Source organism: Cnephaeus nilssonii (genome assembly GCF_951640355.1).
Source record: "Cnephaeus nilssonii genome assembly, chromosome: 6".
In the NCBI taxonomy this organism is placed as follows: domain Eukaryota; kingdom Metazoa; phylum Chordata; class Mammalia; order Chiroptera; family Vespertilionidae; genus Cnephaeus; species Cnephaeus nilssonii.
The window spans coordinates 3,343,374-3,371,216 of NC_137077.1; the positions used below are offsets into that span (position 1 = coordinate 3,343,374).

The 27,843-nt window shown below is 60.3% G+C and overlaps 2 protein-coding genes across 2 annotated transcripts in view; one reads left to right on the forward strand and one right to left on the reverse strand.

The window, feature by feature from the left end:
- Nucleotides 1-12,394, forward strand: part of LOC307101732 (ribosomal RNA-processing protein 7 homolog A-like) — a 31,313-nt gene extending 18,919 nt beyond the window's left edge. The window contains exons 4-7 of the mRNA XM_079775082.1: nt 10,769-10,886; nt 11,201-11,298; nt 11,661-11,859; nt 12,262-12,394. Of these exons, the coding sequence (XP_079631208.1) occupies nt 10,769-10,886; nt 11,201-11,298; nt 11,661-11,859; nt 12,262-12,347 (501 nt within the window). The 3' untranslated portion in view covers nt 12,348-12,394. The remainder of the gene's footprint in view (nt 1-10,768; nt 10,887-11,200; nt 11,299-11,660; nt 11,860-12,261) is intronic.
- A 625-nt stretch (nt 12,395-13,019) lies between these two features.
- On the reverse strand, nt 13,020-24,796 carry LOC307101730 (serine hydrolase-like protein; the record flags this gene model as incomplete). The annotated part of the gene is made up of 11 exons (XM_079775080.1): nt 24,657-24,796; nt 24,442-24,555; nt 24,111-24,152; nt 23,491-23,510; nt 23,012-23,086; nt 21,638-21,750; nt 21,010-21,086; nt 17,724-17,758; nt 15,555-15,637; nt 14,115-14,211; nt 13,020-13,139 (listed from the first exon to the last, which is right to left on the reverse strand). The coding sequence occupies exons 1-11, from the start codon at nt 24,784-24,786 to the stop codon at nt 13,020-13,022; spliced, it is 906 nt and encodes a 301-aa protein (XP_079631206.1). The 5' UTR covers nt 24,787-24,796.
- Between the last annotated feature and the right edge of the window lie 3,047 nt (nt 24,797-27,843).

The window sequence follows — 27,843 nt, forward strand, 5'->3', positions numbered from 1 at the left end:
TGCAACCTTGGGCAAAGTGATGAACACCCAGCCTCGGTGTCCTTTTCTGGAAACCGGAGTAAACAGTAATAATAATAATAATAATAATAATAATGGGCAACATTTTCTGAGTCTTTACTGAGCTCAGGTAAGATGAAGTGGCCCATCTCCCACATCTTCACAGTAAGTTATACATTCATCCGTTCAGCCACACAAATATTAAGGCTGGTTCTTAATATTAAGAACCCTGCCTCCGCAGCCCGGGAAACTGAGGCCTGGGAGGTGCAGTACAAGCCCAAGGTCACAGGGAGGGAGAGCTGGAGCCAGGGTTCAGCGCAGGACCTGGCTCTCAGCCCGCCCGACGCTGCCGGCTCCACCGCCCGGAGCGGCCCCTTTGCCCTGCGGCCCTTCCCACGGGGTTGGGGTCCTGCACGCCCCTAAACTCCCGGGAGCTTAACTTCTCTCACTGGGATGCCCTTCCCGCGGGGTTGGGGTCCTGCACGCCCCTAAACTCCCGGGAGCTTAATTTCTCTCACTGGGATGCCCTTCCCACGGGGTTGGGGTCCTGCACGCCCCTAAACTCCCGGGAGCTAAACTTCTCTCACTGGGATGCCCTTCCCACGGGGTTGGGGTCCTGCACGCCCCTAAACTCCCGGGAGCTTAACTTCTCTCACTGGGATGCCCTTCCCACGGGGTTGGGGTCCTGCACGCCCCTAAACTCCCGGGAGCTAAACTTCTCTCACTGGGATGCCCTTCCCACGGGGTTGGGGTCCTGCACGCCCCTAAACTCCCGGGAGCTTAACTTCTCTCACTGGGACTCCCGGGTCCTCCCTCCAACCACCCCTGCCGGCCCCGCTCGGAGATGCGCCGCGAGGGAGGGCGGCGAGGCCGGCGAACCCTCCCCTCCCGCCCTCCGCGCTCCCTGTGAGAGGGTGGGCGGGTGGCAGCGCGCGAGAGGCCTCCCATCCCCTCGGGTCTAAGGGTCCCTGGACAGGGTGTCTTCACCCATAGTCGCGTCCCTTGCTCGCGCGGCGGCCGTCGCTTCACGCCTTGAGGTCGCTCCCAAGAGCACAGATGCCTGTTCAGGTCCCTCCCGGGCGCCTGGCGCCGCCCCGCCTCCAGGATAGGCCCCGCCTCCCGCCCCGGCCCTGTCTCCAGCCCAGGCCCCGCCTCCAGGATAGGCCACACCTCCCGCCCCGGCCCTGTCTCCAGCCCAGGCCCCGCCTCCAGGATAGGCCACACCTCCCGCCCCGGCCCTGTCTCCAGCCCAGGCCCCGCCTCCAGGATAGGCCACACCTCCCGCCCCGGCCCTGTCTCCAGCCCAGGCCCCGCCTCCAGGATAGGCCACACCTCCCGCCCCGGCCCTGTCTCCAGCCCAGGCCCCGCCTCCAGGATAGGCCACACCTCCCGCCCCGGCCCTGTCTCCAGCCCAGGCCCCGCCTCCAGGATAGGCCACACCTCCCGCCCCGGCCCTGTCTCCAGCCCAGGCCCCGCCTCCAGGATAGGTTTAACTCAGTGGATAGAGCCTGGGGACTGAAAGGCCTTGGGTTCCATTCTGGTCAAGGGCACAGGCCCGGGTTGCGGGCTTGATTCCCAGTAGGGGGCGTGCAGGAGGCAGCTGATCAATGATTCTCTCATCATTGATGTTTCTCTCTCTCTCCCTCTCTGAAATCAATAAAAATATATTAAAAAAGAAGTGAGGACACGCGAGCTTGGAGAATGAGATGTGCCCATGCCGTCCACATGGGGGATTGTTATTAAATGTGGGAAGTGTGGGGACAAGGTGGTCCTCAGGGTCTCTGCCAATGTGGCTGGTTCTCGTGCTTCCTCACCAGGTAGCAGTTTTTTTTGTCCTCTCAGTTACAGAACAGTGGGAGGGGGAAGTGGGGAAACAGGTGCTCAGTGAAGGTCACATCGGTGATTTTCCAGTCAAGGTGGAAAAGGGGAGGGGCAGACTTTGAGGCTTTTGTTCCCTATTTTAGGCTTTCCTGCCTCATAAACCCTCCTGGAGAGTTTTCCATCCCATAATCATATGGGAAGATGAAGGATTGTGGTCTGTAGTTGCTTCAGGCTGAGATTAGGTCCAGGGGTCCTCAAACTTTTTAAACAGGGGGCCAGTTCACTGTCCCTCAGACCGTTGGAGGGCCGGACTATAGTTTAAAAAAAAACTATGAACAAATTCCTATGCACACTGCACATATCTTATTCTGAAGTAAAAAAAAAACACAAAACGGCAAAAACACCCGCATGTGGTCCGCGGGCCCTAGTTTGAGGACGCCTGGTATAGACCCTGCCTAAACTGGAATAAAAAATCTCTTCCTGCCTGATCTAAGGGCCTGAGTTCTATATCCCCCAGTTGTTGAAGTATGGGCTGGAATATTTGGAATGTCATCATGTTTACATGAAACTGTTGTAACCTGGAAGACAGAAATTTAACAAGAAGATTAAAAAGGCATGGACCAAATAATAAAAGCAGGAGAATAGTTATTAACTGACCAAGGAATGCAACCAAAGCCGGACTCCTGAGGCACGTGCTGGTGCAAAAGGAAAGAGGTTTTATTCTGGAGCTACACAAGAATGGCGGATTCCCTCGCCAGGACCAATCTCTCTTCCTGTTCAAGCCTGCCATTCTTTTTATTTTTAAAAAAATATGTTTTTATTGATTTTTTACAGAGAGGAAGGGAGAGGAATAGAGAGCTAGAAACATCCATGAGAGAGAAACATCGATCAGCTGCCTCCTGCACACCCCCCACTGGGGATGTGCCCACAACCCAGGTACATGCCCTTGACCGGAATCAAAGCCGGGGCCCTTCAGTCCGCAGACCGACGCTCTATCCACTGAGCCAAACCGGTCAGGGCAAGCCCGCCATTCTTACCGGGAAAGGGCGGGGAGGGCATGTTTTCTATCCAATTATCTTGTTAGCTGTTGGCGCACTCCAGTTCTGTCCGTTCCTCTTTCTAGCTTTCCCTGTGCTCGGGGTCCGACCTTCCCCTCAGCATCGTGGCCAAGGCGGAGGGCTCCTTCCTGCGGGTCCAGCGCCGGGCCCGCTGAACGACGGTTCACCCAGTGAAACAGGAGCAGCCACTGCGGCCTCAGGTGCGGCCGGCGGGTCTGAGCACCCTGGGGAGGGAGGCTGAGCACCCTCGGAGGGAGGCTGAGCACCCTCGGAGGGAGGCTGAGCACCCTCGGAGGGAGGCTGAGCACCCTCGGAGGGAGGCTGAGCACCCTGGGGAGGGAGGCTGAGCACCCTCGGAGGGAGGCTGAGCACCCTCGGAGGGAGGCTGAGCACCCTCGGAGGGAGGCTGAGCACCCTGGGGAGGGAGGCTGAGCACCCTCGGAGGGAGGCTGAGCACCCTCGGAGGGAGGCTGAGCACCCTGGGGAGGGAGGCTGAGCACCCTGGGGAGGGAGGCTGAGCACCCTCGGAGGGAGGCTGAGCACCCTGGGGAGGGAGGCTGAGCACCCTGGGGAGGGAGGCTGAGCACCCTCGGAGGGAGGCTGAGCACCCTCGGAGGGAGGCTGCGTTTGGCCTCGGCACCACGTCTTTACCGGGCATCTGGCTCACACAGCCCCCGCGGCCCTGGGGACCAGGTGTGAGGTGCTCCGTCCAGCTCGGCGCCATCCCTCCACCGGACCGAGCGTCACCAGTGCTGGGCGCCGTCCTCTCATCCTTCCCGCCATCACCTGGTCCGGCCGGGGCCCCATCCCTTGGGATCCTGGGGCCAGCGACGCGCACGTGCAGTACCTGCCACCGGCTGCGTGTGAACCATGCCCCTCCCCCCGGATTCATGTTTCCTTCTTTCTTTTTTATTTTATTTATTTTTTTAAAATATATTTTGCCAAAACCGATTTGGCTCAGTGGATAGAGCGTCGGCCTGCGGACTGAAGGGCCCCGGGTTTGATTCTGGTCTAGGGCATGTACCTGGGTTGTGGACACATCCCAGTAGGGGGTGTGCAGGAGGCAGCTGGTCCATGTTTCTCTCTCATGGACGTTTCTAGCTCTCTATCCCTCTCCCTTCCTCCCTGTAAAAGTCAATAAAATATATTAAAAAAATAAGATGAAATAAAAATAAATAAATATATTTTTATTGACTTCAGATTGGAAGGGAGAGGGATAGAGAGATAGAAACATCAATGATGAGAGAGAATCATTGATTGACTGCCTCCTGCACACCCCACACTGGGGACCGAGCCCACAGCACCAGCATGTGCCTTTGGCCGGAATCGAACCCGGGGCCCTTCAGTCCCAGGCCGACTCTCTATCCACTGAGCCAAACCAGCTAGGGTTCCTGTTTCTTTATTCTCTCTATTGCATTGGATTTATCGGGGTGGCGTGGCCAGCACCATCACACAGGCTCCGGGAGAGCCGTCCAGAACACAGCCTGTGCACATCGGGTGGGGCGTCCACCACCCCAAAGGCTCCTGCTTCCTGTCTCCAGCGATTCCCGCCGCTGACACTGCGCCCCGCCCCCTTCCAGAGTCTGGAAAAGTTTCCAGCCGGAGGCGGCGGCCGCTCCGAGGCTCGAACGGGCTCCGGAGGGACGTCCCCAGCCCCCAGGCCGCGCTGCGGACCGAGGTGAGCGCTTCCTCCGCCCGCAGCCGGGCCGGGCGGGGCGGGGCGGGGCGGGGAGGAAACGCTGCCCACGGGCGGAGGTTCCATTCGATCCCACTCGATCCTCCCGCCCCTCCCTTCGGAGGGATCCCTGGCGGTGATGCTGCCAGGTGCGCACGGGGGCGCGGGGAAGGCGGGGTGCGCGCGGGTACTGGGCGGGGAGGGGGGGCAGCGGGAGATCCCGCACTCGCTAGGGGGCCGCGGTGGGGGTGCGGGGTGCGAGTGGGGGCGGGGCGAGAGCATCCGCCCCGGGAGAAGCTGTGTGTGCGCGTCCTCACGTGTGTTTGTAGGCGGCCTCGTGTGTGTGTGTGTGTGTGTGTGTGTGTGTGTGTGTGTTTTGTAGGAGTCCTCACTGCGCCCCAACCCCGGTCCCTCCTTCTGAACCCCTGCGGGGGCGTCTCCGTCCTGGGCGAGGCACGTGCGACTTGTTTAGCGGAAGAGCTTCCCCGCGGGAGCCCGGCGGGCGGGTCTGTGGGAGGCTTTGGGGCGGGGGAGGAAGGCCCGCCCTCCGCAGACCCCGAGTTCGGCCTCCGTGAGCGGCCGGGCCGAGGGTGGGGCGGCGCCGCGGAGTGTGAAGTGAACGCGGGCAAGAGGGACGGGCGCGGCGAGGGGCGCCCGGGATGGCCAGCGGGCAGCGCCGCCCCAAGCCGGGCCGCGGACCTGGGGCGCAGGCGGCCCCGGGGAGACGGCAGCGCCCCCTGTCGGCGCCTCGCCTGGCTGCAGCCCGGAGCCTGGCCCGCGCCACCAGAGCATCTTCCAAGGCGCGCTGCCCTTTGCCCTGAGGCTGCTACTGGTTTGCATGAAAGAGAAAGGGACCGGACCCCGCCCCCCCCCCCCCCGCCCCTTCCCCTTGGGTGAGAAAATGGAGAGAAATGCACAGACACTCCGGTGGAGGTCTCCAAACGTTTCTGGGTCAAGGACCACTTCAGGGCCAACAGATCTAAAGGACATCTCTCCTCTTTCCACCTTGCAGTCTCAGGCGCTTCCTTGTCCGCAGGGTCGGATTAGGAAGCATTTCCTGGAAACTGTACGAAGCTGCTTCCTGACCATCTGGAGGGCACCCCTAGTCCCTGACCCGGCACCGGTGTGCTCTCCCCTCACCCAGGGGGCAGCTGTTCTGTGTGTCTGAGGCTGTTTGCCATTCGTCTGTCAGCACCGCTGACTCGCCCCCTTAGCCGGAGTCCCGGCCACTTATCCTCTCTCTGCCTCAAAGCCACAGTAATGAAGACAGTGTGGTGTTAGGGTAAGGATGGAAATATAGGTCAGCCCTGGCCAGGGGGCTCAGTTGGTCCGAGTGTCATCGGATCTGCCAAGGTTTCGGGTTTAATCCCGGTCAGGGCACATACAGGAATCAGCCAACGAGTGCACGGATAGGTGGAACAACAAATCCATGTTTCTCTCCCTTCCTCTAAAAAGTCAATTTTAAAATTTAAAAAAGTATATAGATAGATCAATGGGATAGAATGGAGAGACCAGAAATAATGCCTCATCTATCTGGTCATTTAATTTTCAACAAGCGTGCCAAGACAGTTCAGTGGGGGAAAGAATCATATTTTCAATAAATGGTTCAGCCTTGGCTGGTGTGATTCAGTTGGATGAGTATCACATCGAAAAGTTGCTGGTTTGATTCCCAGTCGAGGCACATACCCAGGTTGTGGGTTCAGCCCCTGGTTGGGGCGCATGCGGAAGGCAACAGATTGATGTTTCTCTCTCATATTGAAATTTCTCTCCCTTCTCCAAAATCAATTTTTTAAAAATTGAAAATGTTCATATTCCTTAAAATAAAATATTTCAAAGACAATTGGGTATCCACAAAAAATTCTTCATCAAAATTGAAAACTGCTTTTAAAAAGAAATATTTTTTATTGATTTCAGAGAGGAAGGGAGAGAGAAAAACATCATTGATGAGAGAGAGATCACATCCCGGTTGAACGACCCGTCCACGCCCTCATTTACTCGCACATTTATCTTATTTACTGACTTCATTCTGCGCAAGGAAGCAAGTGGCCAAAGAAAGCGTGGGAACCCCACGCGGCGCCGTTGTCATGGAAACACGCAGCTCCCAACTCCCAACTATAACTCCCAGCGGCCCCCGCGGTTTCCGGCCGGCAAGATGGTGGCGCACCAGAGGAAGCTTGGGGCGCGGGACGCTGAAGAGGGGATTTCGACGCCCCTGGGCTACTCAGGTGAGGGGCTGCGGGACAGGAAAGCAGCCGCGGGACGGGCTGGGGGCGGCGGGACGGGCGAGGGGCGGCGGGACGGGCGGGGGGCCGCGGGACGGGCGAGGGGCCGCGGGACGGGCGAGGGGCCGCGGGACGGGCGGGGGGCCGCGGGACAGTGGGGAGCCGGGGACAGCCAGGCTTCGCCCAGACGCGGCGCGGGGTCGGCGGTGCCCGGCGGGTCGTGAGGCCCACGGGGCTCCTCGCACAGACTCTCCTGGGACGAGCCGCTGTGGCCGGCGCCTCCCTGGGTGAACCCGCCTCTGTCCCCGCTCCCCCTCGGGGCGCACGTCTAGCCTCTTCCCTCTGCAGTTCCTAGTCGCCCGTCAGCTCTCTCCTGGGCGGGTCTGTGCCCCAAACCCCTCCCTTTCGGCAGCCACCAGTCTGTCCTCTGCATCTATGTCTGTTTTTCTCTTTGTTTTTAAGATATTTTTATTGATTTTTAGAGAGAGGGGAAGGGAAAGAGGGAAACGTTGATGTGCTGTTTCTTGTACGCTCCCTGCGGGGATCAGCCCGCAGCCCGCAACCCTCGCATGTGCCCTTCACCGGGAGTCGGACCCGCAACCTCCAGGTGTACGGGAGGAAGCCCAACCAACTGAGCCAAACCGGCCCGGCTAAGGGGCTAAAGTCAGACTTTGCTTCACACTCTTACCTCTAGTCGTCTCCCCACCCCCCCAATACCCCCCCTCCCCCCAATCTCTCCAGTGGCTAAAGTTAGGCCTAAAGTAAAACCCAAACTTGTTACCATTGGCCCCGTGGCCCCACGTGTTGTGCTGGCGCAGACGGTATTTCAGCTCCCGCTTTCTGTGCCGCTGAGGCCCCAGCTCTTTACACCCCGGGGATTCTGCACTGGCTGTGGCCCTTCTCCGAGTCCCCAGCAGCTGAGCCCTGACTGCTGCCGCCGCTCTGTGTCCTTCCCGTCCGCAGAGAAGCCTTCAGGACGGTTCCCACGGCCGCTGCCACCGCCACCCTGTGCTGCCTCCCGTTTCTTTCCTATGGGCTGCAGCCCTGGTTTCTGCTTGTTCGCTGTCTCCCCCGCCCCCGGGAGCTGCTGCGTGCAGGGCTGCAGCTGTGCCCCCACCCCCACCCCGTGCTCCGAAGAAGGTGGTGGGAGGACAGAGAACAGTCCCTGATTTTGAGAGAACTAAAAGGTGCGGGAATATGAGCCATTACCCAGATAACCCTCCAAACACAGAGGTAGGGCCATAGGAGAGATTGTGAGGGCGCAGAGCAGGGGGGTCTCACCTGGCAGGTAGGGCTCCTCCCAGGAAGTGAAGTGAACAGGTGGAGAGGAGAGGGTTGCTCTTTCCGGTAAAGGGTACAGGTATGTGAGGCCCTGGCGAATTGGAGGAACAGAGGATTTTAACCTCCATGCTGAGGCCGTGGCTTGCCCAGGCCCTCCCTGCGTGTCCCCGGCTGGGGCACAGACGTGGGACCCCGCATCTCCAGGTGGGGGGGGAGGCTCCTGGAAGGGCCTGCACCCTCACACTGTGCTCCCTCCGCCTCAGGAGTGCCTGGCCCGCCTCCTCTCCCCCTGTGGCCCCGTCCAGTCCGTGGAATTGCAGGGGAAGCCCGAGCTAACCGAGAGCCCCAAGGAGCCAAAGTCGAAGTTTTTTCACCCCAAGCCCGTTCCGGTGAGCCTCCATTCCCGGGGTCTGCAGCATGGGGGCAGTGGGCAGTGTCCCCTGAGGGGACGGTGAAGCTGGGTGGCAGTGGGACTTTCAGGGCCTGCCCTATGGCTCTCAGCCAGACATGTGGTCCAGGAGGGCTGGCAGGAACACCGCTCCACTCCGTACCCCAGACTTGCCACTTCCTTTAGCTTCCTGCTGCCTCTTTCCAGGGTCCTGAAAGCTCAGGGTCCATGTGTGCGCCCGGCCTGAGGGCCTCCCTGAGCCCACTGTCATTTCCCTGTGGCCTGGGGCCCACGCCCTGCTGCAGTGGGATTGGAACTAGTACGCGCCCTGTGTGTCCGTCCATTCCTGGCCCGGGGTCAGCACGCTGTTCCCCGTCCCTCCCATAACGGAGGAACGGCCTCGTGGGAACGGGCACAGTGGGTAACTAGGGCACAGTGGGTAACTAGGGCACAGTGGGTAACTAGGGCACAGAGGGTAACTAGGGGCACAGAGGGTAACTAGGGCACAGTGGGTAACTAGGGCACAGTGGGTAACTAGGGCACAGAGGGTAACTAGGGGCACAGAGGGTAACTAGGGCACAGTGGGTAACTAGGGCACAGTGGGTAACTAGGGGCACAGAGGGTAACTAGGGCACAGTGGGTAACTAGGGCACAGAGGGTAACTAGGGCACAGTGGGTAACTAGGGCACACAGAGGGTAACTGGGGGCACAGTGGGTTCCTGGGAGCTCAGGTGGGTAACCAGGGGCACGGGGTAACTGGGGGCACGGTGGATTACTAGGGGCATGGTGCATAACTAGGGACACATGTGGGTAACTAAGGGCTCAGGTGGGTAACTAGGGGCACAGGTGGGTAACTAGGGGCTCAGGCGGGTAACCAGGGGTTACACGGTTTACTAGGGGCACAGGTGGGTAAGTAGGGGTTACACAGTGGTTTACTAGGGGCACAGTGGGTAACTAGAGGCTGAGGTGGGTAACTAGGGGCACAAGCGGGTAACTAGGGGCACAGGTGGGTAACTAGGCGTTACACAGTGGGTAACTAGGGGCACAGTGGGTAACTGGGGGCACAGGTGGGTAACTAGGGGTTACACAGTGGGTAACTAGGGGCTGAGGTGGGTAACTAGGGGCTGAGGTGGGTAACTAGGGGCTGAGGTGGGTAACTAGGGGCTGAGGTGGGTAACTAGGGGTTGCACAGTGGGTAACTAGGGGCACAGTGGGTAACTAGGGGCACAGGTGGGTAACTACGGGCACAGTGGGTAACTAGGGGTTGCACAGTGGGTAACTAGGGGCACAGTGGGTAACTAGGCGTTACACAGTGGGTAACTAGGGCTGAGGTGGGTAACTAGGGCTGAGGTGGGTAACTAGGGGCTGAGGTGGGTAACTAGGGGCACAGTGGGTAACTAGGGGCACAGTGGGTAACTAGGGGTTACACAGTGGGTAACTAGGGGTTACACAGTGGGTAACTAGGGGCACAGGCGGGTAACTAGGGGCACAGGTGGGTAACTAGGGGCACAGTGGGTAACTAGGGGTTACACAGTGGGTAACTAGGGGTTACACAGTGGGTAACTAGGGGCTCAGGTGGGTAACTAGGGGCACAGGTGGGTAACTAGGGGCACAGTGGGTAACTAGGGGTTACACAGTGGGTAACTAGGGGCTGAGGTGGGTAACTAGGGGCTGAGTCGGGTAACTAGGGGCACAGTGGGTAACTAGGGGCACAGGTGGGTAACTAGGGGCACAGTGGGTAACTAGGGGCACAGTGGGTAACTAGGGTTTACACAGTGGGTAACTAGGGGCTGAGGTGGGTAACTAGGGGCACAGTGGGTAACTAGGGGCACAGGTGGGTAACTAGGGGCACAGTGGGTAACTAGGGGCTGAGGTGGGTAACTAGGGGTTACACAGTGGGTAACTAGGGGCTGAGGTGGGTAACTAGGGGCACAGGCGGGTAACTAGGGGCACAGGCGGGTAACTAGGGGCACAGTGGGTAACTAGGGGCACAGGTGGGTAACTAGGGGCACAGTGGGTAACTAGGGGCTGAGGTGGGTAACTAGGGGTTACACAGTGGGTAACTAGGGGCTGAGGTGGGTAACTAGGGGCTGAGGCGGGTAACTAGGGGCTCAGGCGGGTAACTAGGGGCACAGTGGTAACTGGCACACAGCCATCCCGCCTGTGCATTAGGACAGCCTCCTGGTTGTCTTCAGGTCAGGGACAGCCCTGCACATCTCCGCTGGTCCAGTGACAAGTCAGGCTGAGGGCAGGGGCATCCCACGGGCCGGGCGTGAGTGGCTGGGAGAACGGAAGGCCCAGCGCTGTGACATCTCCCTCCCTCCAGGGCTTCCAGGTGGCCTACGTGGTGTTCCAGAAGCCGAATGGGGTGTCGGCTGCCTTAGCCCTGAAGGGCCCTTTGCTGGTCTCGACAGAGAGTCACCCCGTGAAGAGTGGCATTCACAGTAGGTGCTTCCGGGGGTGGGTGGGGGGGTCGTACCTCCTTCCAGGGCCCTGGGTGGGTGGGGGGGTCCTTGTGAGGGCAGTGTCTCTGTGTTCACTTGCCCTGAGAGCAGCATGTGGGAGGCCTGAGCCTGGCACTGGGTGGGCACGGGGCGGGGCGGGGGGGGGCCCAGCTTGCAACCACCAGAACCTTCCTTAGCGAACCCTAGCCAGTCTCCGTCCCAGAGGCCCGTGTGCGAGGAGCCAACTGGCCCGGCCGGTCCTGGGGTGGCCCGCAGGGCGCCTGAGGGGGCTGTGTGCCTGCTCCCGCCCTCAGAGTGGATCAGTGACTACACAGACTCCGTGCTGGACCCGGAGGCCCTGCGAGTGGACGTGGACACGTTCATGGAGGCGTACGACAGGAAGATGGCCGAGGTGGGCTTCAAGGGGCCGCACCTCACTGTCGCTTGGGGAAGGCGGTGCTGTGGGTGCGGGGTGGCTCCTGGGGGTGGGGGGGGCCGCTGACCCGGTCACCATGTGGAGTCTGGACGCCCCTTTTCCTGCTGAGTCCCGGTCACCTGAGCTGCTGGCGTCTAGTCGCTAGGTCTGTAGAGGGGACAGTCGGAGGCTGGAGGAGGCAGCAGCATTGGCATGTCTGCCCCCCCCCCCAACTTAGGCACCCACACTGCTGGGGGCGGCGTGGGCAGCAGGTGCCCTTGGGTGCCCAGGTTCTTCCCAACAGGCTCCCGAGGCTGCAGGCGGGTCCCCGGCGCCATCACGGGGTCATGTCCTTGCAGGAGGAAGCTAAGGCCAAGGAGGAGGAAGGGGTCCCGGACGACGAGGGCTGGGTGAAGGTGACGCGCCGTGGCCGGCGGCCCGTGCTGCCCCGGACGGAGGCAGCCAGCCTGCGGGTGCTGGAGAGGGAGAAGCGGAAGCGCGCCCGCAAGGAGCTGCTCAACTTCTACGCCTGGCAGCACCGCGAGACCAAGATGGAGCGTAAGGGCGCGCCCCCAGCCCCTCGGCCACCCCACTAGCCTTGAGCCCCAGCTGCCCAGGCAAGGCCTGTGGCCAAAGGCTTCCCAACAGGCTTTGGGTTTGGGATCCCAGCCAGGCCGCACCTGTGTGCTGGTCCCACTCTGCTCCCTAGAGGTCGCTGTGGGGTCCTCTGGGTTACTTAGGGCTGCGGAGGCACCTGGGGTGTGGGACCCACAGCCAGAGCCCTGAGCAGTTGTGCTGGGGCCAGACTGCAGGAGGTGGGCCCCGGGTGCTGGCGGTGGTGCAGAGGCTGCTGTGGAGAGAAGTGTGTGTGGCCAGGCGGGCTCATGGGGGGCAGTGGGGGGCAGCTCCCGCAGGCACGTTGTCTGATGGTGGCCGTTCCCTCTCCCCCTCGCGCCCCAGATCTAGCGCAGCTGCGCAAGAAGTTCGAGGAGGACAAGCAGAGGATTGAGCTGATGCGGGTCCAGTGCAAATTCCGTCCCTACTGAGCCGCACGGAGAGGGCGGTGGGGGTGGCCGGCGAGGACACGACGGCCTGGAGGCTTCCAGAGTGCCCAGGCCCGGAAGCTGCCCCGTCAGCCCACAGGCGGCGGGCAAAGGACAGTGCCACCCTCAGTCCTGGTCTTCAGCAGCCCCGAGCCCGGAGCTGGGAGCCTGCCTAGCATGAGGACTTGGCTCTCAGGAGCCACCGGCCCAGGAAGTAGTTCCTTCTGCTCCTGTCTCCTCCCAGACTGTCTGGATCTTCCGCCAAAAGCTAAGTTTGCGCCATGTTCTCCCCTTACTCCTCAGTGGCCAAGCCCCCGCACCCGTGAAAGCCTCAGAGGCAGCGAGAGAGAAAAGAAGAATTTATTCACCCAGGCGGGCACAGGAACGGCTGCGAGAGCTGCTGGCGGCAGGCCGGGCGGCCTATCCAGCCCTTCCCGCACTCCCCGCTCACTGCCCGTTTCCAGCCACACACAGACAGCCCGAATCCAGACACGGTCTCCCCTTTGAGCTCACAAATGTTGGAGACAATCTCACCCCACACCTCTGCTCTGCCAGCTCATGCTGCCCAATACCAGTGAGGCCTGGCCCCATCGTGCTGGCCTGGCTGGGGCCCCAGGAGCCGGGCGTCCGGCAGAGAGTGGTGAGCACAAGGTCTCAGTGGCCCCAGGCCCAGGGCTACAGCCGGGCTGGGATCCTGGTCCCGCTCTGTAAGAAGGAGCCAACGACACCGGCCACGTGGTCGGGTTGGTTCATGTGGACGTAGTGGTTGCCTGGAACCTCCACATACTGGAACCGCTGGGGAGGAAGGGGACAGGTGGTGAGGGGGGCCCAGAGTGGTGGCTCCAGGGGCCCTCTGCTGGGGCTTTCCTGGGGTCTGCGGCCTCCCTGTGGTGGTTCAAAGCGTCCCTGGGTGATTCAGGCCCGGCTCTAAGTCCAGGAGAAAGGCCTCCTGGGAGGGAAGTGTGCAAGCCCGGGGGCCTGGGCCTGTGAGCTGTGAGCTGGGGGAAGGAGGCTGGGCGGAGCGAGTGGCGGTGCTGCTGGCTCTTAGGCCCGCCTGGGAGAAGCACCAGCAGCTTTTCCCACTCTGCTCCTGCCTGGGAGGGAGCCGCCGATGGCCACCCAGCCACCCACAGGCTTCCCGTTTCCGGGGTTGGGTGTGCATGGGGGAACGACCACCGTTTCCTGCCAGCTGCTCCCCAGGGACAGTCACAGCACAAGTCCCAGCCCTCCTCCTTGGGGGCCCACCCCCACCTGCAGCCAGCACCCAATGAGGGACGGGTCATCTGTTCCCATTTGGGACCCTAGGAAACCGGGATGGCCGCTGGCTGGGTCGGGCTTGGCCCGGTGCGTGTGAGGACAATAAAATCGGAGAGCCTGCCAATAACAGTCTATTCTGTGCCGCTCTACTGTGACCACAGCTGGGGTGAGGCCTGGTAGCTCCAGAGGGTCACCTGGTGGACCTGGGGCTGAGCCAGACCAGGGGCCCCAGTGCAAGAAAGATGGCGTGCCCTAGCTGGCTCCTCTCAGTGGTTAGAGCATCGGCCTGTGGACAGAACAGTCCCAGGTTGAATTCCGGTCCAGGGCACACCGCAGGGTTGCAGGCTCAATCCCCAGTAGGGGGTGTGCAGGAAGCAGCCGGTCAATGATTCTCATCATTGATGCTTCCATCCCTCTCCCTTCCTCTCTGATGTCACAAGAAGAGGTAGCATGGCGGAGCGCAGAGGGCATGATGGCCCCTCACACCCCAGCCACCCTGAGCCCCACACCTACCTCTCCTAGGGCGGATTTCAGCGTGTCAGTCATGAAAGGCATGGGCCCGTTGTCAGCGTCATACTCTCTCCTCACGTGAAAAAATCCTTCGGTTGCTCTGGAAAGCAAGAAACCAGGGTTCATCTCAGGTCCGCTTCCAGCAGTGCCCTGCACCCTGGCCTGGGCTACCCTCCCCCTGTCCACAGCTGGGTCCCATTGAGTTCAAGTTTAAGTCAAGATTCAGGCACTCAGTACCCAGCCGCACTTGAGTCCCAGTTTGCCCGTGTTCATAGCCAGTGAATGTACAGCCAGTGAACGGCTTGAGTCTGTACCTTTTTTTTTTTTCCCCCAAAGTCTTTTTTAGTGATTTTTAGAGAGAGAGCAATATCAATTAGCTGCCTCCTGCATGCTCCCTACTGGGGATCCATCCCTGGGCATGTGCCCTGACGGGGAAGCAAACTGGCAAACATTGGAACATGGGTTGATGCTCAACCACTGAACTATACTGGCCGGGCTTTCTTTAAAAAAAAAAAAAAAAAGCTTTACTGAGATAATGTCACCCATTTTAAGTGCATAATCCCATGGTTTTAAATATCTTCAGATGTGCATCCACCAGTAGGGAATTTTAGAGCATTTTCATCGCCTCAAAAAAACCCCAGCCTGTGTCCTCTCCCACACACAACTGCAGGGCTAGCCGACCTGCCTCGTCTCCCTCCCTGGGCTGCAGGGAAGGCAGGCCCAGTGCTTTCAGGGTCCCTCTGTGCTCTGGCACGTGTCAGTGCCTCCTTCCTTTTAGGGCGGGCACAGCCCGCGGTCCTTGTGGTGATGAGGAATCTCTGCACCATCGTGCACCAGTGTGGGCCTCCCTGGGGCCTGCACCTGGAGTGGGACTGCCCAGCCAGAGGGCCCTGTGGTAACTGCTTGAGAGAAGCCAGACTGTGTGCCACCGTGGCCCCACCCCTGGGCAGCCCCATCGCTCTGAGGGCTGGGGCTCTGGCCATCCTGCTGACCACACTGGCTCAGGTGAGAGGAGCCACCTGGCGGGTGTGCAGGGTGAGGCTGTGCGTGTCTGAGTGCGTGCTTTCTAGACCCTGTGCTCGGCACCAGAGACAGGTGTCCCTGGGTCACAGATCCTGCCTTGGGCGTGGCCGGTGCAGGACTGCAGTGTGTGGGGGGGTGGCATCTAGGCCACATTAAAGGACGTTCGCTGCTGTGAGACCCTGAGGTGCGGGCGTTGGGAAGAAAGGCAGGCAGGAGCGGCAGCAGAGGCCTGGGAAAGGGAGGGGCCCAGGTGGCTACAGGGTTGGGGTGCCCTCCACAGTCGCCTGTTGGAAGGCCTTCCTGCCAGGCACCAGCTGCCGAGGGCTTCCCCAGCCTGTGGCCGTGGGGGGGCTGGGACCTCACTCCTGGGAGACCTGCAGGTTCCCGTGCTCACAGCGCGGCTGCTGGGTTCAGACTTACTTGAGGAGCAGGACGTGGGCCTGCAGCTTCTTGATGGCGTGCACACACAGCTCCTTGCTGATGAAATCGAAGGTGTGCTCTGCCTGCAGAGACAGGAACCTCAGTGAGTCATTTCTACTCCTCACCCGAGGATATGTCTTCTGCTTTAACATATATTTTTATTGATTTCAGAGAGGAAGGGAGAGAAACATCAATGATGAAAGAGGATCATTGCTCAGCTGCCTCCCTCATGCCCCCAACTGGGGACTGTCTGAGCCAGCAACCCAGGCATGTGCCCTGACAGGGAATGAAACCATGACCTGGTTCGATTCCTGGTTGGGCTCATCCATTGAGCCACACAGGCGGTTATTAAAAAATACATATTTTTTTATTGCCCAAGCCAGTTTGGCTCAGTGGACAGAGTGTCGGCCTGGAGATTGAGGAGTCCCGGGTGTGATTCTGGTCAAGGGCACAAGCTTGGGTTGCTGGCTTGATCCCGAGTGTGAGGTGTGCAAGAGGCAGCCGATCAATGATGTTCTCTCATCATTGATGTTTCTATCTCTCTCTCCCTCTGCCTTCCTCTCTGAAATCAATAAAAAGATATATTTTTAAAAACATGTTTTATTTATTTGAGAGAGAAACATCAGTGTGTGAGAGAAACACCAATGGGTTGCCTCCCATACGCACCCCAACCGGGGATCAATTCTGCAACCTGGGTATATGCCCTGACCAGGAATCTAACAGTGACCCTTCAGTGCCTGGGACCACGCTCCGACCCACTGACCCACTGGCCAGGCACCAGGCTCTGCTGTGGGTGTGAGACCTGTCTCCTGAGGGCCCTGGGGAGCCTGGTGGGCGCCTCACCCACCTTCCCCAGGACGGAGCCCAGGGCCCAACCACACCCCCTTCCCGACAGGCCTCACTGCACAGGCCGCAGGCTCTGCCCCCCTCAATCTCTCTGGGCTCCCGGCGCCCGTCCAGGCGGTTTCCCAGACTCCCAGCCGGTGTGGCCGTGCGACAGGCAGAGGACTGCCTGCTTCTGGGCCCAGATGTTCGGTCTCAGTGTGGCCCCTTCCCACTGCCTCTCCGGCCACAGGCTGCCCGCAGAGCCGCCCTGACAGCCTGGCCTGGGCTCTGGAGCGCAGCCCACCTGCCTGCTCGGACAGTTGCCTGAGGAGTTGGCTTGAGACCCAGGGCAGAATGAGGACCCTCGATGCCCAGTCCCTGCTGGCCTCCGACTCAGCCCGGACCACCGTCTGACCCTGACGATGTCTGGGCCTGTGCTGCCCAGTCCCCCCGCCGCCGGGGCCTGTGTGCTGGGAGGGGAGCTGGTCCCCACGGGATGCGCTGCCGTGTGGCTCGCACACTGGACTGGGAGGACAAGAGGAAAGAAGTCGGCTGCCTTCACGTTTCACGTGGTCTACGTGCTGAGGGGACACCTTGGACACACTGAGTTAAAGATGTTCAACGTGAGTTCACCTGTTTCCTTCACTCTTAACATGGCTGCTGGGGAGGCGCACTTAGGAGGCTCCCATCACACTTCCGTCGGGTGGGGCTCTAGTCTGAGCCCTCCGAGGGCACCGGGCCTCCTGTGTCCGAGCTCAGCGTGCAGCCCGACAGAGGGGATCAGGGTGTACTCGGTGGGTTAACTCACGAAGGCTCCCGCAGGACCCACCAAGTCACTGTGTTCGTGGCGGGGCAGACACGATTCCTATGAACACGCTGGCCACAGCCCGCACACGCACTGCCCTGCTCCGCCCGCACCCTCCCAGCCATTTCCTGCTCCTCGGCCTGAGCTAAGCTTGGTGCTTCCACAGCAGGCCTTGTGCCTCCCGGTGAAGGGAGTGGCCACGCAGGGGGCATTCTCAGCCCTAAAGGAGCGCACTCTGACACGGGGTACAACACGGTGACCCTGGAGGACTGATCTCAGTGACATAAGCCAGACAGGCCACACCCGCTGACTCCACTGACAGGACGTGGTCCCGAGCTGGGGGGGTGCGTGTCTCCGGGGAAGGATTTACATGGGGAGATGTGGAATGCCCGGGTGTGCTGGTTGCCTGGCATCATGAGTTGACTTTATGCCACTGAGTGGTGTCCGTACAAATGGCTGCCGGTGGTAATACTGTGCCATGTGTATCTCACCCCCAGAGGCCGACGGAGCGGGAGGGGAGGGAAAGGCAGGGCACTCACCACGGAGATCCTCTGGTCTCTGCTCAGCACCAGGCCTGGGAGGGAAGCAGACGATGCCGGTCAGTGGGGCGGGGGGGTGGGTTTCACCTCCGCTGTCCTGGGAGCCTGCCCTCTCGCCAGGTCTCACTTCTTCAGCCTGGACTGGCAGGGACCATCCCCGACTCCCCTTGGGGTTCAGCTGGGGCAGAGCTCGTCCACCACCACCGGGCCACGAGCCATGTGGCCACCTCAGGGGGTAGCGCAGAAGGATGGACGTAGGAACAACTCCTTCCTGACCTCAGAGGTTTGGAGAATGTTAAGTGACCCTGCGGGTCTTCAAACACCATGAAGTACCCCACAGTGAACAATCACACCGCCCCTCGTCCAAGAGAAATCGAGCAAAAAGGACGGTTGGAGGGGTCGAAAGGTTGGCGAGTGATCCCGGCTCCAGGCTGAGCCTGGGTTCTGGGCCACAATCCCGCAGGTGGACAGCTCGGCCTCACCAGGCAGGGCGGATGCCACGCTGAGCCGCACCTGGCAATGTCCCTGGGAGAAATGGCTGCAGGGAGGGCTGGGTAGGGTAGCTCAGCTGGTTAGAGGTGGTCTGGTTTCGCCAAATTTGTGGGTTTGATCCCCGCTCAAGGCACATACAAGGACCAACCAATGAATGCATAAGTGGAACAACAAATCAATGTTTGTCTCCTTTCCCCTCGATCTAAAATTAATTTTTAAAATAAAAAATCAATCGACCCATGAATGCATCTGTCCATCAATACCCACCACGTTGTAGAACTTCCTTTGGTGGTTTGGAAAAAAAAACAAAACTTAACTCTCTGACAAAAGTGCGAGGAGCAGCTTTTGTCCTGATGTGTGGTCTCTGAGCCCAGTTCCTGACACAGCCCCGCCCTTGGAGATTCCTGAGAGACAGGATGGGAGGGGTCCTCTGAAAGATGAAGCCGTGCTCCGGGGAGTGGGGAGGGCTGGGGATCCAGTTAATCAGTCAGGCCTGTGGGATGAAACCTCCATACAGGCCCTTGGAGCACAGCACCTGACCTGAGAGGCAGGCCTGCGAGCCCCAGCCCTGCCCTGCGCAGCTGCCCTGTGACTGGGCCTGAGCTGTGTCCTTCACAGTGAACCAGGGTGAACAAACGTTTTCCTGAGCTCTGAGCCATTCCGGGAAATTATTGAACCCGAGGGTGCGGGAACGCCAGTTGGTCAGCGGACACGTGACAGCCTCGTGTGGGCATCTGAAATGGGAAGGAAGGCCCTGGGCCCGCCCTCTCTGGCCTCAGTTTCCTCATCTGCAAGTGAAGCGGCCCGGGGTCCTGAGGTCCCTGCTGCAACCCTGCGCTCGGCAGGATGCAGCGTGGCTGCTGGGAGCTGAGAGGACCAGGGGCCCAGGAGTGTCGCCTCCCCAGCCAGCAGGCCCCGGCAGAGGCTTCTGACTACTAAGGAGGCCCAAGTTCAAAGGTAAGAGAATAAACCTCAGATAACCTTCCACCCGCTCCCTCCCCTTCCTCTGCGGGGCCTGTCAAGGCCATGATCCCAGACTTTGGCCACAGTGCCACTCACATGGCGGAGGGCCGTGCCAGCAGCTGCTGCTCGTGGGAAACGCAGAATGGCGCCAGGTCTTCCCATTTTTCAACAGAAACTGGAAATTCCATTTTTACACAAAACCTTTCAGTTTTATATCTCCTCCAGGCCAAATTTTGGGGTTAAAACTACACAAGTGAAACCAATCCTGCCCTCAACCCCAGGGCCACGCTGCCTGAGGGCAGGCGCTGCAGTCAATACGGAACCAGAGCTGGGTTCTCCCGTTCAGGCCAGTACCTCCAGCTGTTCCCACGGGCCTAGGCCATCAGAGGCAGGAGGCAAATTAGAGGGTAGCCAGGGACCCGCCCTCCCCTCTGCTCACAGCCCCCTGGTTCTCCCACAGGCCTGTGGGGCACCTCTCCTCAGGGGCCACCTCCCTCCCGGATGACGCCAACCCAGCCCCTCTGCCTGCAGGTCACACTGCAAGATCCCCACCCCCTGCGCCTCACCGCGGCCACCTCTTTCTGCATCCCGCTAGCTCGGGCCTCACCGAGGGAGAGTGCGCACAGCCAAGGGCCCCCAGACAGCTAGGAGAGAGGCGTCCTCAGAGTCTGTCACAGCCTTGCCAGCACTTGACCTTGGGTCTCTGGCCTCCAGAACTGAGAGTTAAGCCACCCATTCTGTGGAATTGGTAACGGCAGCCCTAGGCAGCAAACACCCAGTCCCCTGCCCTGCTCCAGGACGGATGGAGGCTCTCAGGGTCTCTGGACTGGGGGGGGGGTAGCTCCCCCAATGTCACCACCCCGTGCCCGTGGCATCTGGGAACCCGCTCGGTCTTCTTTTAGGTTAACCCGGGGCCCAAAGGGCCATGACCAGGGCAGAGGGGCTGGTCCCAACACCCCGATCCAGCAACTGCCACTCCCCCCCTCCTCTCCCACCCCCGTCACCCGGGTCAGCGTCTGTGCTCATCACTGCATGTGACCCTGGCCTGGCCTAATCGGCTCCCTGCGTCCCGATTAGCCCCCTTCTGCTCCAGGGCCCCCCCGGGCCTTGCATCTGTGTGCACATCGGGGAGCCCGGCCCAGGCCCTCCGCCCTCGACTCCCCTTTCCATGAGGATGTGCAGGGAGGGTCAGGCAGAGGCTCAAATGACAACTGGTCACCCCCCACAACAGGCCAGACTGGCAGCGAGGGAAACAGTGCCGGGTCCTGGCCAGTCCGTTTGACCTGGTTTCTGCCATTTCTGGAAAGCAATAGGAGGGAACAGGCCTCTGGCTTCTCTTGAGCAACTGAAAATGCTGGCCAGACCAGGCCCGCCTTCCTCCCATGACAACAACGAGTTCCTCCCATGAGAACAACGGGCTGGGCCCGTTCACAGCCCCACCGCCCCCATCTGCTCTCTGCCAGCAGCCCATTAACTCCCCAACTTGCCCAGCGCCCACAGCTTTGGGTTCTTGACCCCTCGGGTACTTGATAAGCCGGAGTCACAGTCAGCTGGCACGGGCACCCGCACAGCTTTTGGTCCCCAGACGCCTGCCCCCGCCCCCAAGGCGCGGCCTCGGGGCGTGCAGCACTGTCTCACGGCACAAGTCCCTGGGCCTTCCCCAGCCTCAGTTTCTCCTGCTCCAAACAGGCTGAGCAGAGGGCCGTGGAGGATTAACTGAGATCCTACTCGCAGAGCACACAGGGTCACGCCTGGCCCAAGACAGGCTTAGTTATATGGCTCCTCGCCAAGAGCAGTGCCCATGAGCGGCCTTGGGCGGGGAGCGCCTTACCTGTGGGCACCTGGGTGGCTCCCCGCTGCAGCAGCAGCTTCCCGCACTCCTCTCCCACATGTCTGTTATTCAGGAACCTGGGGAGACGGAGGGTGCTGGGTGCCTTGGGTCAGGAGGGGCTGATGGGAAGGAGAGAGGGCAGGGAAAGGGAGGCGACCCCGCAAGGCCGCAGGCGGGTGGAGGGCATGTTCACATCCATGGGGGTGGGGTGTTCCCATTCCTCAGACACCAAATATTCACGGAGCCTGCCGCCCAGGCACGGACAGGTGCTGGAGGCACAGATGCGCAGGGTCAGGACAGGCTGCCAGAGGCAGTGCCATCTGGCTGAGGCCCAAAGGAGGAGGCCAGTGAGCCAGGTGCTGGCAGGTCTGGGGAGGGCGCAGGGGGACAAAGGTGCTGAAGGAGAGAGCGTGCAAGGGGAGAGCGGGGCGGCGCTGCACAGGGAGGATGAGAGGCAGACGCAGTGGCAATGGTGCCAGGAGCCTGAGGCCCCGGTGGGCACAGAGAGACGCAGGCTTGGTGTGGACTTGGCACCGAAGCTCCTTCCTCCGGCCGCGTGATTGGCTCCCTCCATGTCCTCCCACCGTCTCCCCCAGCCCGTCTCCCCCATGGCCCCCACGGCACCCACCTCTGCAGCATCTCCTCCGGGCTGAGCACGCGTGAGGGCCCCTTGGCGGCCTGCTCCAGCAGCAGCGTGTGCTCCAGCCCCTTCCGCTTGTAGGTCAGCAGGTTCTGCAGTTCCTAAACATCCGTGGTTCTCGGGCAGCGCCCCCCATGCAGTCGAAGGGCCGCCCCTCCCCCAGCCCAGGCTCTGCCCTCAGCAGCCCCTGGGATGCCTTCTGACCCAGTGCCGGTTTGCGCAGGATCGGGCCTGCCAGTGAGCCCTAGACCCAGAGCAGGCTGCCTGCCTGGCCACACTGGCCCAGCGGCCTGTGGTGGGGACAGCGGGGGGCTCAGCTCAGATGACAGCTGGAGGGGCAGCTTGGACAATGGAGGGAACATCTCCGGCAAAGGGCCGGAAGTCAGGAACCACCCGGTGGTGGGAATGATGCTTCAACCAGAATTCACCTGCTTAACGCCTGCTGTCACCAAATGGTGGGACCCTCAGGATACCCACGGGCTATGCCGCGAACGTTCACTGAGCACGTGCTGTGCCGAGATTGGCGTGTGGCGACAGCAAAGACACCATGGTTCCTGCCCTTACGGGGTTCAGGGTCACTTATCGGACAAGAACACTGAAGCTGACGAAGGGGCTGTGCCACAGCCGAAGAGCCAGCCCTCGGAGCAGAGCAGCTTCAGAGCTGAGGGCGCCCCCAGGCTCCGCGTCCCCTGACCATGATGCCCTCCACCTCTGTGAACGGACTGATGCTCCAGCCCCCGGGTCACACTGGCCAGGCCCAACCTCATTGTGAACAGGTGAGGAAACTGAGGCCGAGAGGTGAAGGGACTGCCCAGGGTCACACAGCAGGCATAGGGCAGGGCCAGGGCTCAGGTGCAGGGTCAGCACTGGCTGCTGTCGCTGCTGGCGGTGGGGGAGGGGTCAGTACTTTCCCTCAGTCCACACCCAGGGCTGCTGCGTCCTGTGTGCAGGGCACACGGGCATTTGGCTGAGTGTGAGCGCAGCGGGCTGGCCCGCCGGTGTGTCCAGAGCTTCCTCACCCACCGCTCCTGCTCTGTCCCACCCCGTGGTGTGCTGAGCGGGCAAGGTCCAGATCCTTGGCCACACAGGGCTTCCAAACTAATAATAAAGGTCCCCGTGTTCCTTCCCCTCCCACCCCAAGCAATGTAGCCGCATAGCTCCGTTGTGTGTGTGTGTGTGTGTGTGTGTGTGTGTGTGTGTGTGTGTGACAGAGAGAGAGAGAGACAGAGAGAGAGAGAGAGAGAGGCGGGACTCCTCTTGTCTACCCTCTGCCACTCCCCCCCCCCCCTGCTACCCACCAAAGGAGACAGTGCCCAGGGCCCTACCTGGGACCTGGGTCCCCCGTGACCGCCCCATTCTTACATTAGAGTCCAGTGCAAAAGGGGATGAGTCCAGCAAGATAAGTTTATCCACCATCTCGGGGAACATACAGGCAAACTACGATGCGACACAAAAAGGGAGGAATGAAGAGGAGAAGGGAGAGGGACTCATCCTTTCCCTGGTGTTTCCAGAAACATCTCTCAGGCTGGGGCAAGGCTGCTGACTGAGAGGCCAGACCAAGTCCTCAGAGCACCTTCTCCCCTGCTCACCCCATCCATACCCAGCACCCAGCACCCAGCTCCAAACCCCGGGGGTGGCTGCGTCCTGGGTTCCTGTTTGCCCCAGTGTTTACTGCTGGGATCTACAAAGCCAGCTGACATAGCGAACAAAACGCTGATCCAAAACTCGTGACCCCAAGGGGTCCTTCCGGTGCCAGGTAATTCTTCCGCCTCCTGCTCTCCCACCCCACTTGGAGGAGCACCAAGGTGGCATAGGTGATCAGGGCAAAGCCTTCTACTCACCATTCCGCCCACAGTGCCACCTAGGAGACAGAACAGCAGTGGGCCGTGCTGCCCAGCAATCACACCCGCAGACCTTCCTGCAGCTCCTCCCTCCAGTGAGGCGGCTCCGTGTTTGCTGTCAAACCTGGGGCTCCCTCCCGGGAACACGTGGCCCCTTCATCAGACCTGACCACTCAGGGGCCATATTCCCTCATCCAATTGGGAGGCACCTGCCCAGCCGGCATGGCTCAGTGGTTGGGTGTTGACCTAGGAACCAGGAGGTCACGGTTCGATTCCCAGTCTGGGCACATGCCTGGGTTCGATCCCCAGTGGAGGGGCGGGCAGGAGGCTGGCGTTCAATGATTCTCTGCCATTGATGTTTCTATCTCTCCCTCTCCTTCTCTGACATCAATAAGAATATATTTTTTGAAATTGGGAGACAACTACCTACGGGGCCATATGTGCCTCAAGGGAGTTACCTGAGCCCAAAGGCCACAGTGTCCAAAGGTCAATGTCGAATGAACCCCTTCATTTCCCTTGAAGTTCCCAGAAGTGCAGGGCAAAGGGCCCTGAGTACCAACTCCTCCCCCTCCCTCGCAGCCCACCGCAGGAGCCCAGCCGGTCCAGGCGAGTGTACTCACCAAAACTGTGGCCCATGATGGAAAAGCGATCCCATTTCAAGGCTGAAAGCACAGAGCCGGGTCTGGGGGCCCAGCCTTCCGCACCTCTGTCCCAGCACCTGGGGCGCCCCCTCAGGAGCCCAGGCTGAGGGCCGGCTGCACTGCAGGGAGGGACCCCGCGGGGGGAAGTGCGCTCCCCTGCCGGCCGCCAGCCTCCCTGTCACCCATGGATCCTGGCAGAGCTGGGGCCTGACGCAGGTCACCCCAGGCCAGCCTTGCTTCCTTCTACCACACTCACTGCCACAGTGAGAGGGTGCCCCGCTCCCCAACACACACTCTGCCCCTTACTCACCTGCCGAGACTCTGCGGATCTCACCCACGAAGTTTTGATAGTGATAGGGAAGCCCTGGGCTGTAATGGGATGAGAGCCCGTGGCCCCCGAAGTCCATGGCCACGTAGTAAAAGTCTGAGAGGGAGGGAAGAGGGGGAGAGGAGTGTGACTGGGCCTCTGCCTGCTCACCCCCCGCAGCGCTGCCCCCGCCCTGGCCTTCCTCCCGCCCAGCCCACCTCTTGGGAGGAGAGGGATGAGTCTGTCGAAGGAGTTGGCATTGTCCAGCCAGCCGTGCAGGCAGAGAACCGGGGAGCCCTTCTGAGAGCCCCAGGCTTTGGCGGCGATGTGGCCCCAGGGCACAGCCATCTTCAGCTCGGAGAACAGATCTGAAGGAGCCATCAGCTCAGTCCGGGAGCCCCACTTCTGGCCCTTGGTCTGGGCCCGGCCCCTCACCCCCATGTGATACCCAGGATTCCTGTGCTGCCCCTCGCTGGTTACAGGGAGAGACCCCGAGGTGGGCACCCGGCGGTGGGCGTGGGGATCCCCAGAGGCAGGGAAGATAAACTGGGTCACTGACTGAGGAAACCCTTGGAAGGGCTTCACCACAGAACTTTCTAGAATAGTCTGGGGGTTGGCTAGCTCTGGGCTCTGCCACTTGCTGCCTGTGCAACCTTGGGCAAAGTGATGAACACCCAGCCTCGGTGTCCTTTTCTGGAAACCGGAGTAAACAGTAATAATAATAATAATAATAATAATAATAATAATGGGCAACATTTTCTGAGTCTTTACTGAGCTCAGGTAAGATGAAGTGGCCCATCTCCCACACCTTCACAGTAAGTTAAACATTCCTCCGTTCAGCCACACAAATATTAAGGCTGGTTCTTAATATTAAGAACCCTGCCTCCGCAGCCCGGGAAACTGAGGCCTGGGAGCTGCAGTACAAGCCCAAGGTCACAGGGAGGGAGAGCTGGAGCCAGGGTTCAGCTCAGGATCCCGCTCTCAGCCCGCCCGACGCGGCCGGCTCCACCGCCCGGAGCGGCCCCTTTGCCCTGCGGCCCTTCCCGCGGGGTTGGGGTCCTGCACGCCCCTAAACTCCCGGGAGCTAAACTTCTCTCACTGGGATGCCCTTCCCACGGGGTTGGGGTCCTGCACGCCCCTAAACTCCCGGGAGCTAAACTTCTCTCACTGGGACTCCCGGGTCCTCCCTCCAACCACCGCTGCCGGCCCGGCTCGGAGATGCGCCGGGAGGGAGGGCGGCGAGGCCGGCGAACCCTCCCCTCCCGCCCTCCGCGCTCCCTGTGAGAGGGTGGGCGGGTGGCAGCGCGCGAGAGGCCTCCCATCCCCTCGGGTCTAAGGGTCCCTGGACAGGGTGTCTTCACCCATAGTCGCGTCCCTTGCTCGCGCGGCGGCCGTCGCTTCACGCCTTGAGGTCGCTCCCAAGAGCACAGATGCCTGTTCAGGTCCCTCCCGGGCGCCTGGCGCCGCCCCGCCTCCCGGATAGGCCCCGCCTCCCGGCCCGGCCCCGCCTCCAGGATAGGCCACACCTCCCGCCCCGGCCCTGTCTCCAGCCCAGGCCCCGCCTCCAGGATAGGCCACACCTCCCGCCCCGGCCCTGTCTCCAGCCCAGGCCCCGCCTCCAGGATAGGCCACACCTCCCGCCCCGGCCCTGTCTCCAGCCCAGGCCCCGCCTCCAGGATAGGCCACACCTCCCGCCCCGGCCCTGTCTCCAGCCCAGGCCCCGCCTCCAGGATAGGTTTAACTCAGTGGATAGAGCCTGGGGACTGAAAGGCCTTGGGTTCCATTCTGGTCAAGGGCACAGGCCCGGGTTGCGGGCTTGATTCCCAGTAGGGGGCGTGCAGGAGGCAGCTGATCAATGATTCTCTCATCATTGATGTTTCTCTCTCTCTCCCTCTCTGAAATCAATAAAAATATATTAAAAAAGAAGTGAGGACACGCGAGCTTGGAGAATGAGATGTGCCCATGCCGTCCACATGGGGGATTGTTATTAAATGTGGGAAGTGTGGGGACAAGGTGGTCCTCAGGGTCTCTGCCAATGTGGCTGGTTCTCGTGCTTCCTCACCAGGTAGCAGTTTTTTTTGTCCTCTCAGTTACAGAACAGTGGGAGGGGGAAGTGGGGAAACAGGTGCTCAGTGAAGGTCACAGCGGTGATATTCCAGTCAAGGTGGAAAAGGGGAGGGGTAGACTTTGAGGCTTTTGTTCCCTATTTTAGGCTTTCCTGCCTCATAAACCCTCCTGGAGAGTTTTCCATCCCATAATCATATGGGAAGATGAAGGATTGTGGTCTGTAGTTGCTTCAGGCTGAGATTAGGTCCAGGGGTCCTCAAACTTTTTAAACAGGGGGCCAGTTCACTGTCCCTCAGACCGTTGGAGGGCCGGACTATAGTTTAAAAAAAACTATGAACAAATTCCTATGCACACTGCACATATCTTATTTTGAAGTAAAAAAAAAACACAAAACGGCAAAAACACCCGCATGTGGTCCGCGGGCCCTAGTTTGAGGACGCCTGGTATAGACCCTGCCTAAACTGGAATAAAAAATCTCTTCCTGCCTGATCTAAGGGCCTGAGCTCTATATCCCCCAGTTGTTGAAGTATGGGCTGGAATATTTGGAATGTCATCATGTTTACATGAAACTGTTGTAACCTGGAAGACAGAAATTTAACAAGAAGATTAAAAAGGCATGGACCAAATAATAAAAGCAGGAGAATAGTTATTAACTGACCAAGGAATGCAACCAAAGCCGGACTCCTGAGGCACGTGCTGGTGCAAAAGGAAAGAGGTTTTATTCTGGAGCTACACAAGAATGGCGGATTCCCTCGCCAGGACCAATCTCTCTTCCTGTTCAAGCCTGCAATTCTTTTTATTTTTTTAAAAATATGTTTTTATTGATTTTTTACAGAGAGGAAGGGAGAGGAATAGAGAGCTAGAAACATCCATGAGAGAGAAACATCGATCAGCTGCCTCCTGCACACCCCCCACTGGGGATGTGTCCACAACCCAGGTACATGCCCTTGACCGGAATCAAACCCGGGGCCCTTCAGTCCCCAGGCCGACGCTTTATCCACTGAGCCAAACCGGTCAGGGCAAGCCCGCCATTCTTACCGGGAAAGGGCGGGGAGGGCATGTTTTCTCTCCAATTATCTTGTTAGCTGTTGGCGCACTCCAGTTCTGTCCGTTCCTCTTTCTAGCTTTCCCTGTGCTCGGTGTCCGACCTTCCCCTCAGCATCGTGGCCAAGGCGGAGGGCTCCTTCCTGTGGGTCCAGCGCCGGGCCCGCTGAACGAGGGTTCACCCAGTGAAACAGGAGCAGCCACTGCGGCCTCGGGTGCGGCCGGCAGGTCTGAGCACCCTGGGGAGGGAGGCTGAGCACCCTCGGAGGGAGGCTGAGCACCCTCGGAGGGAGG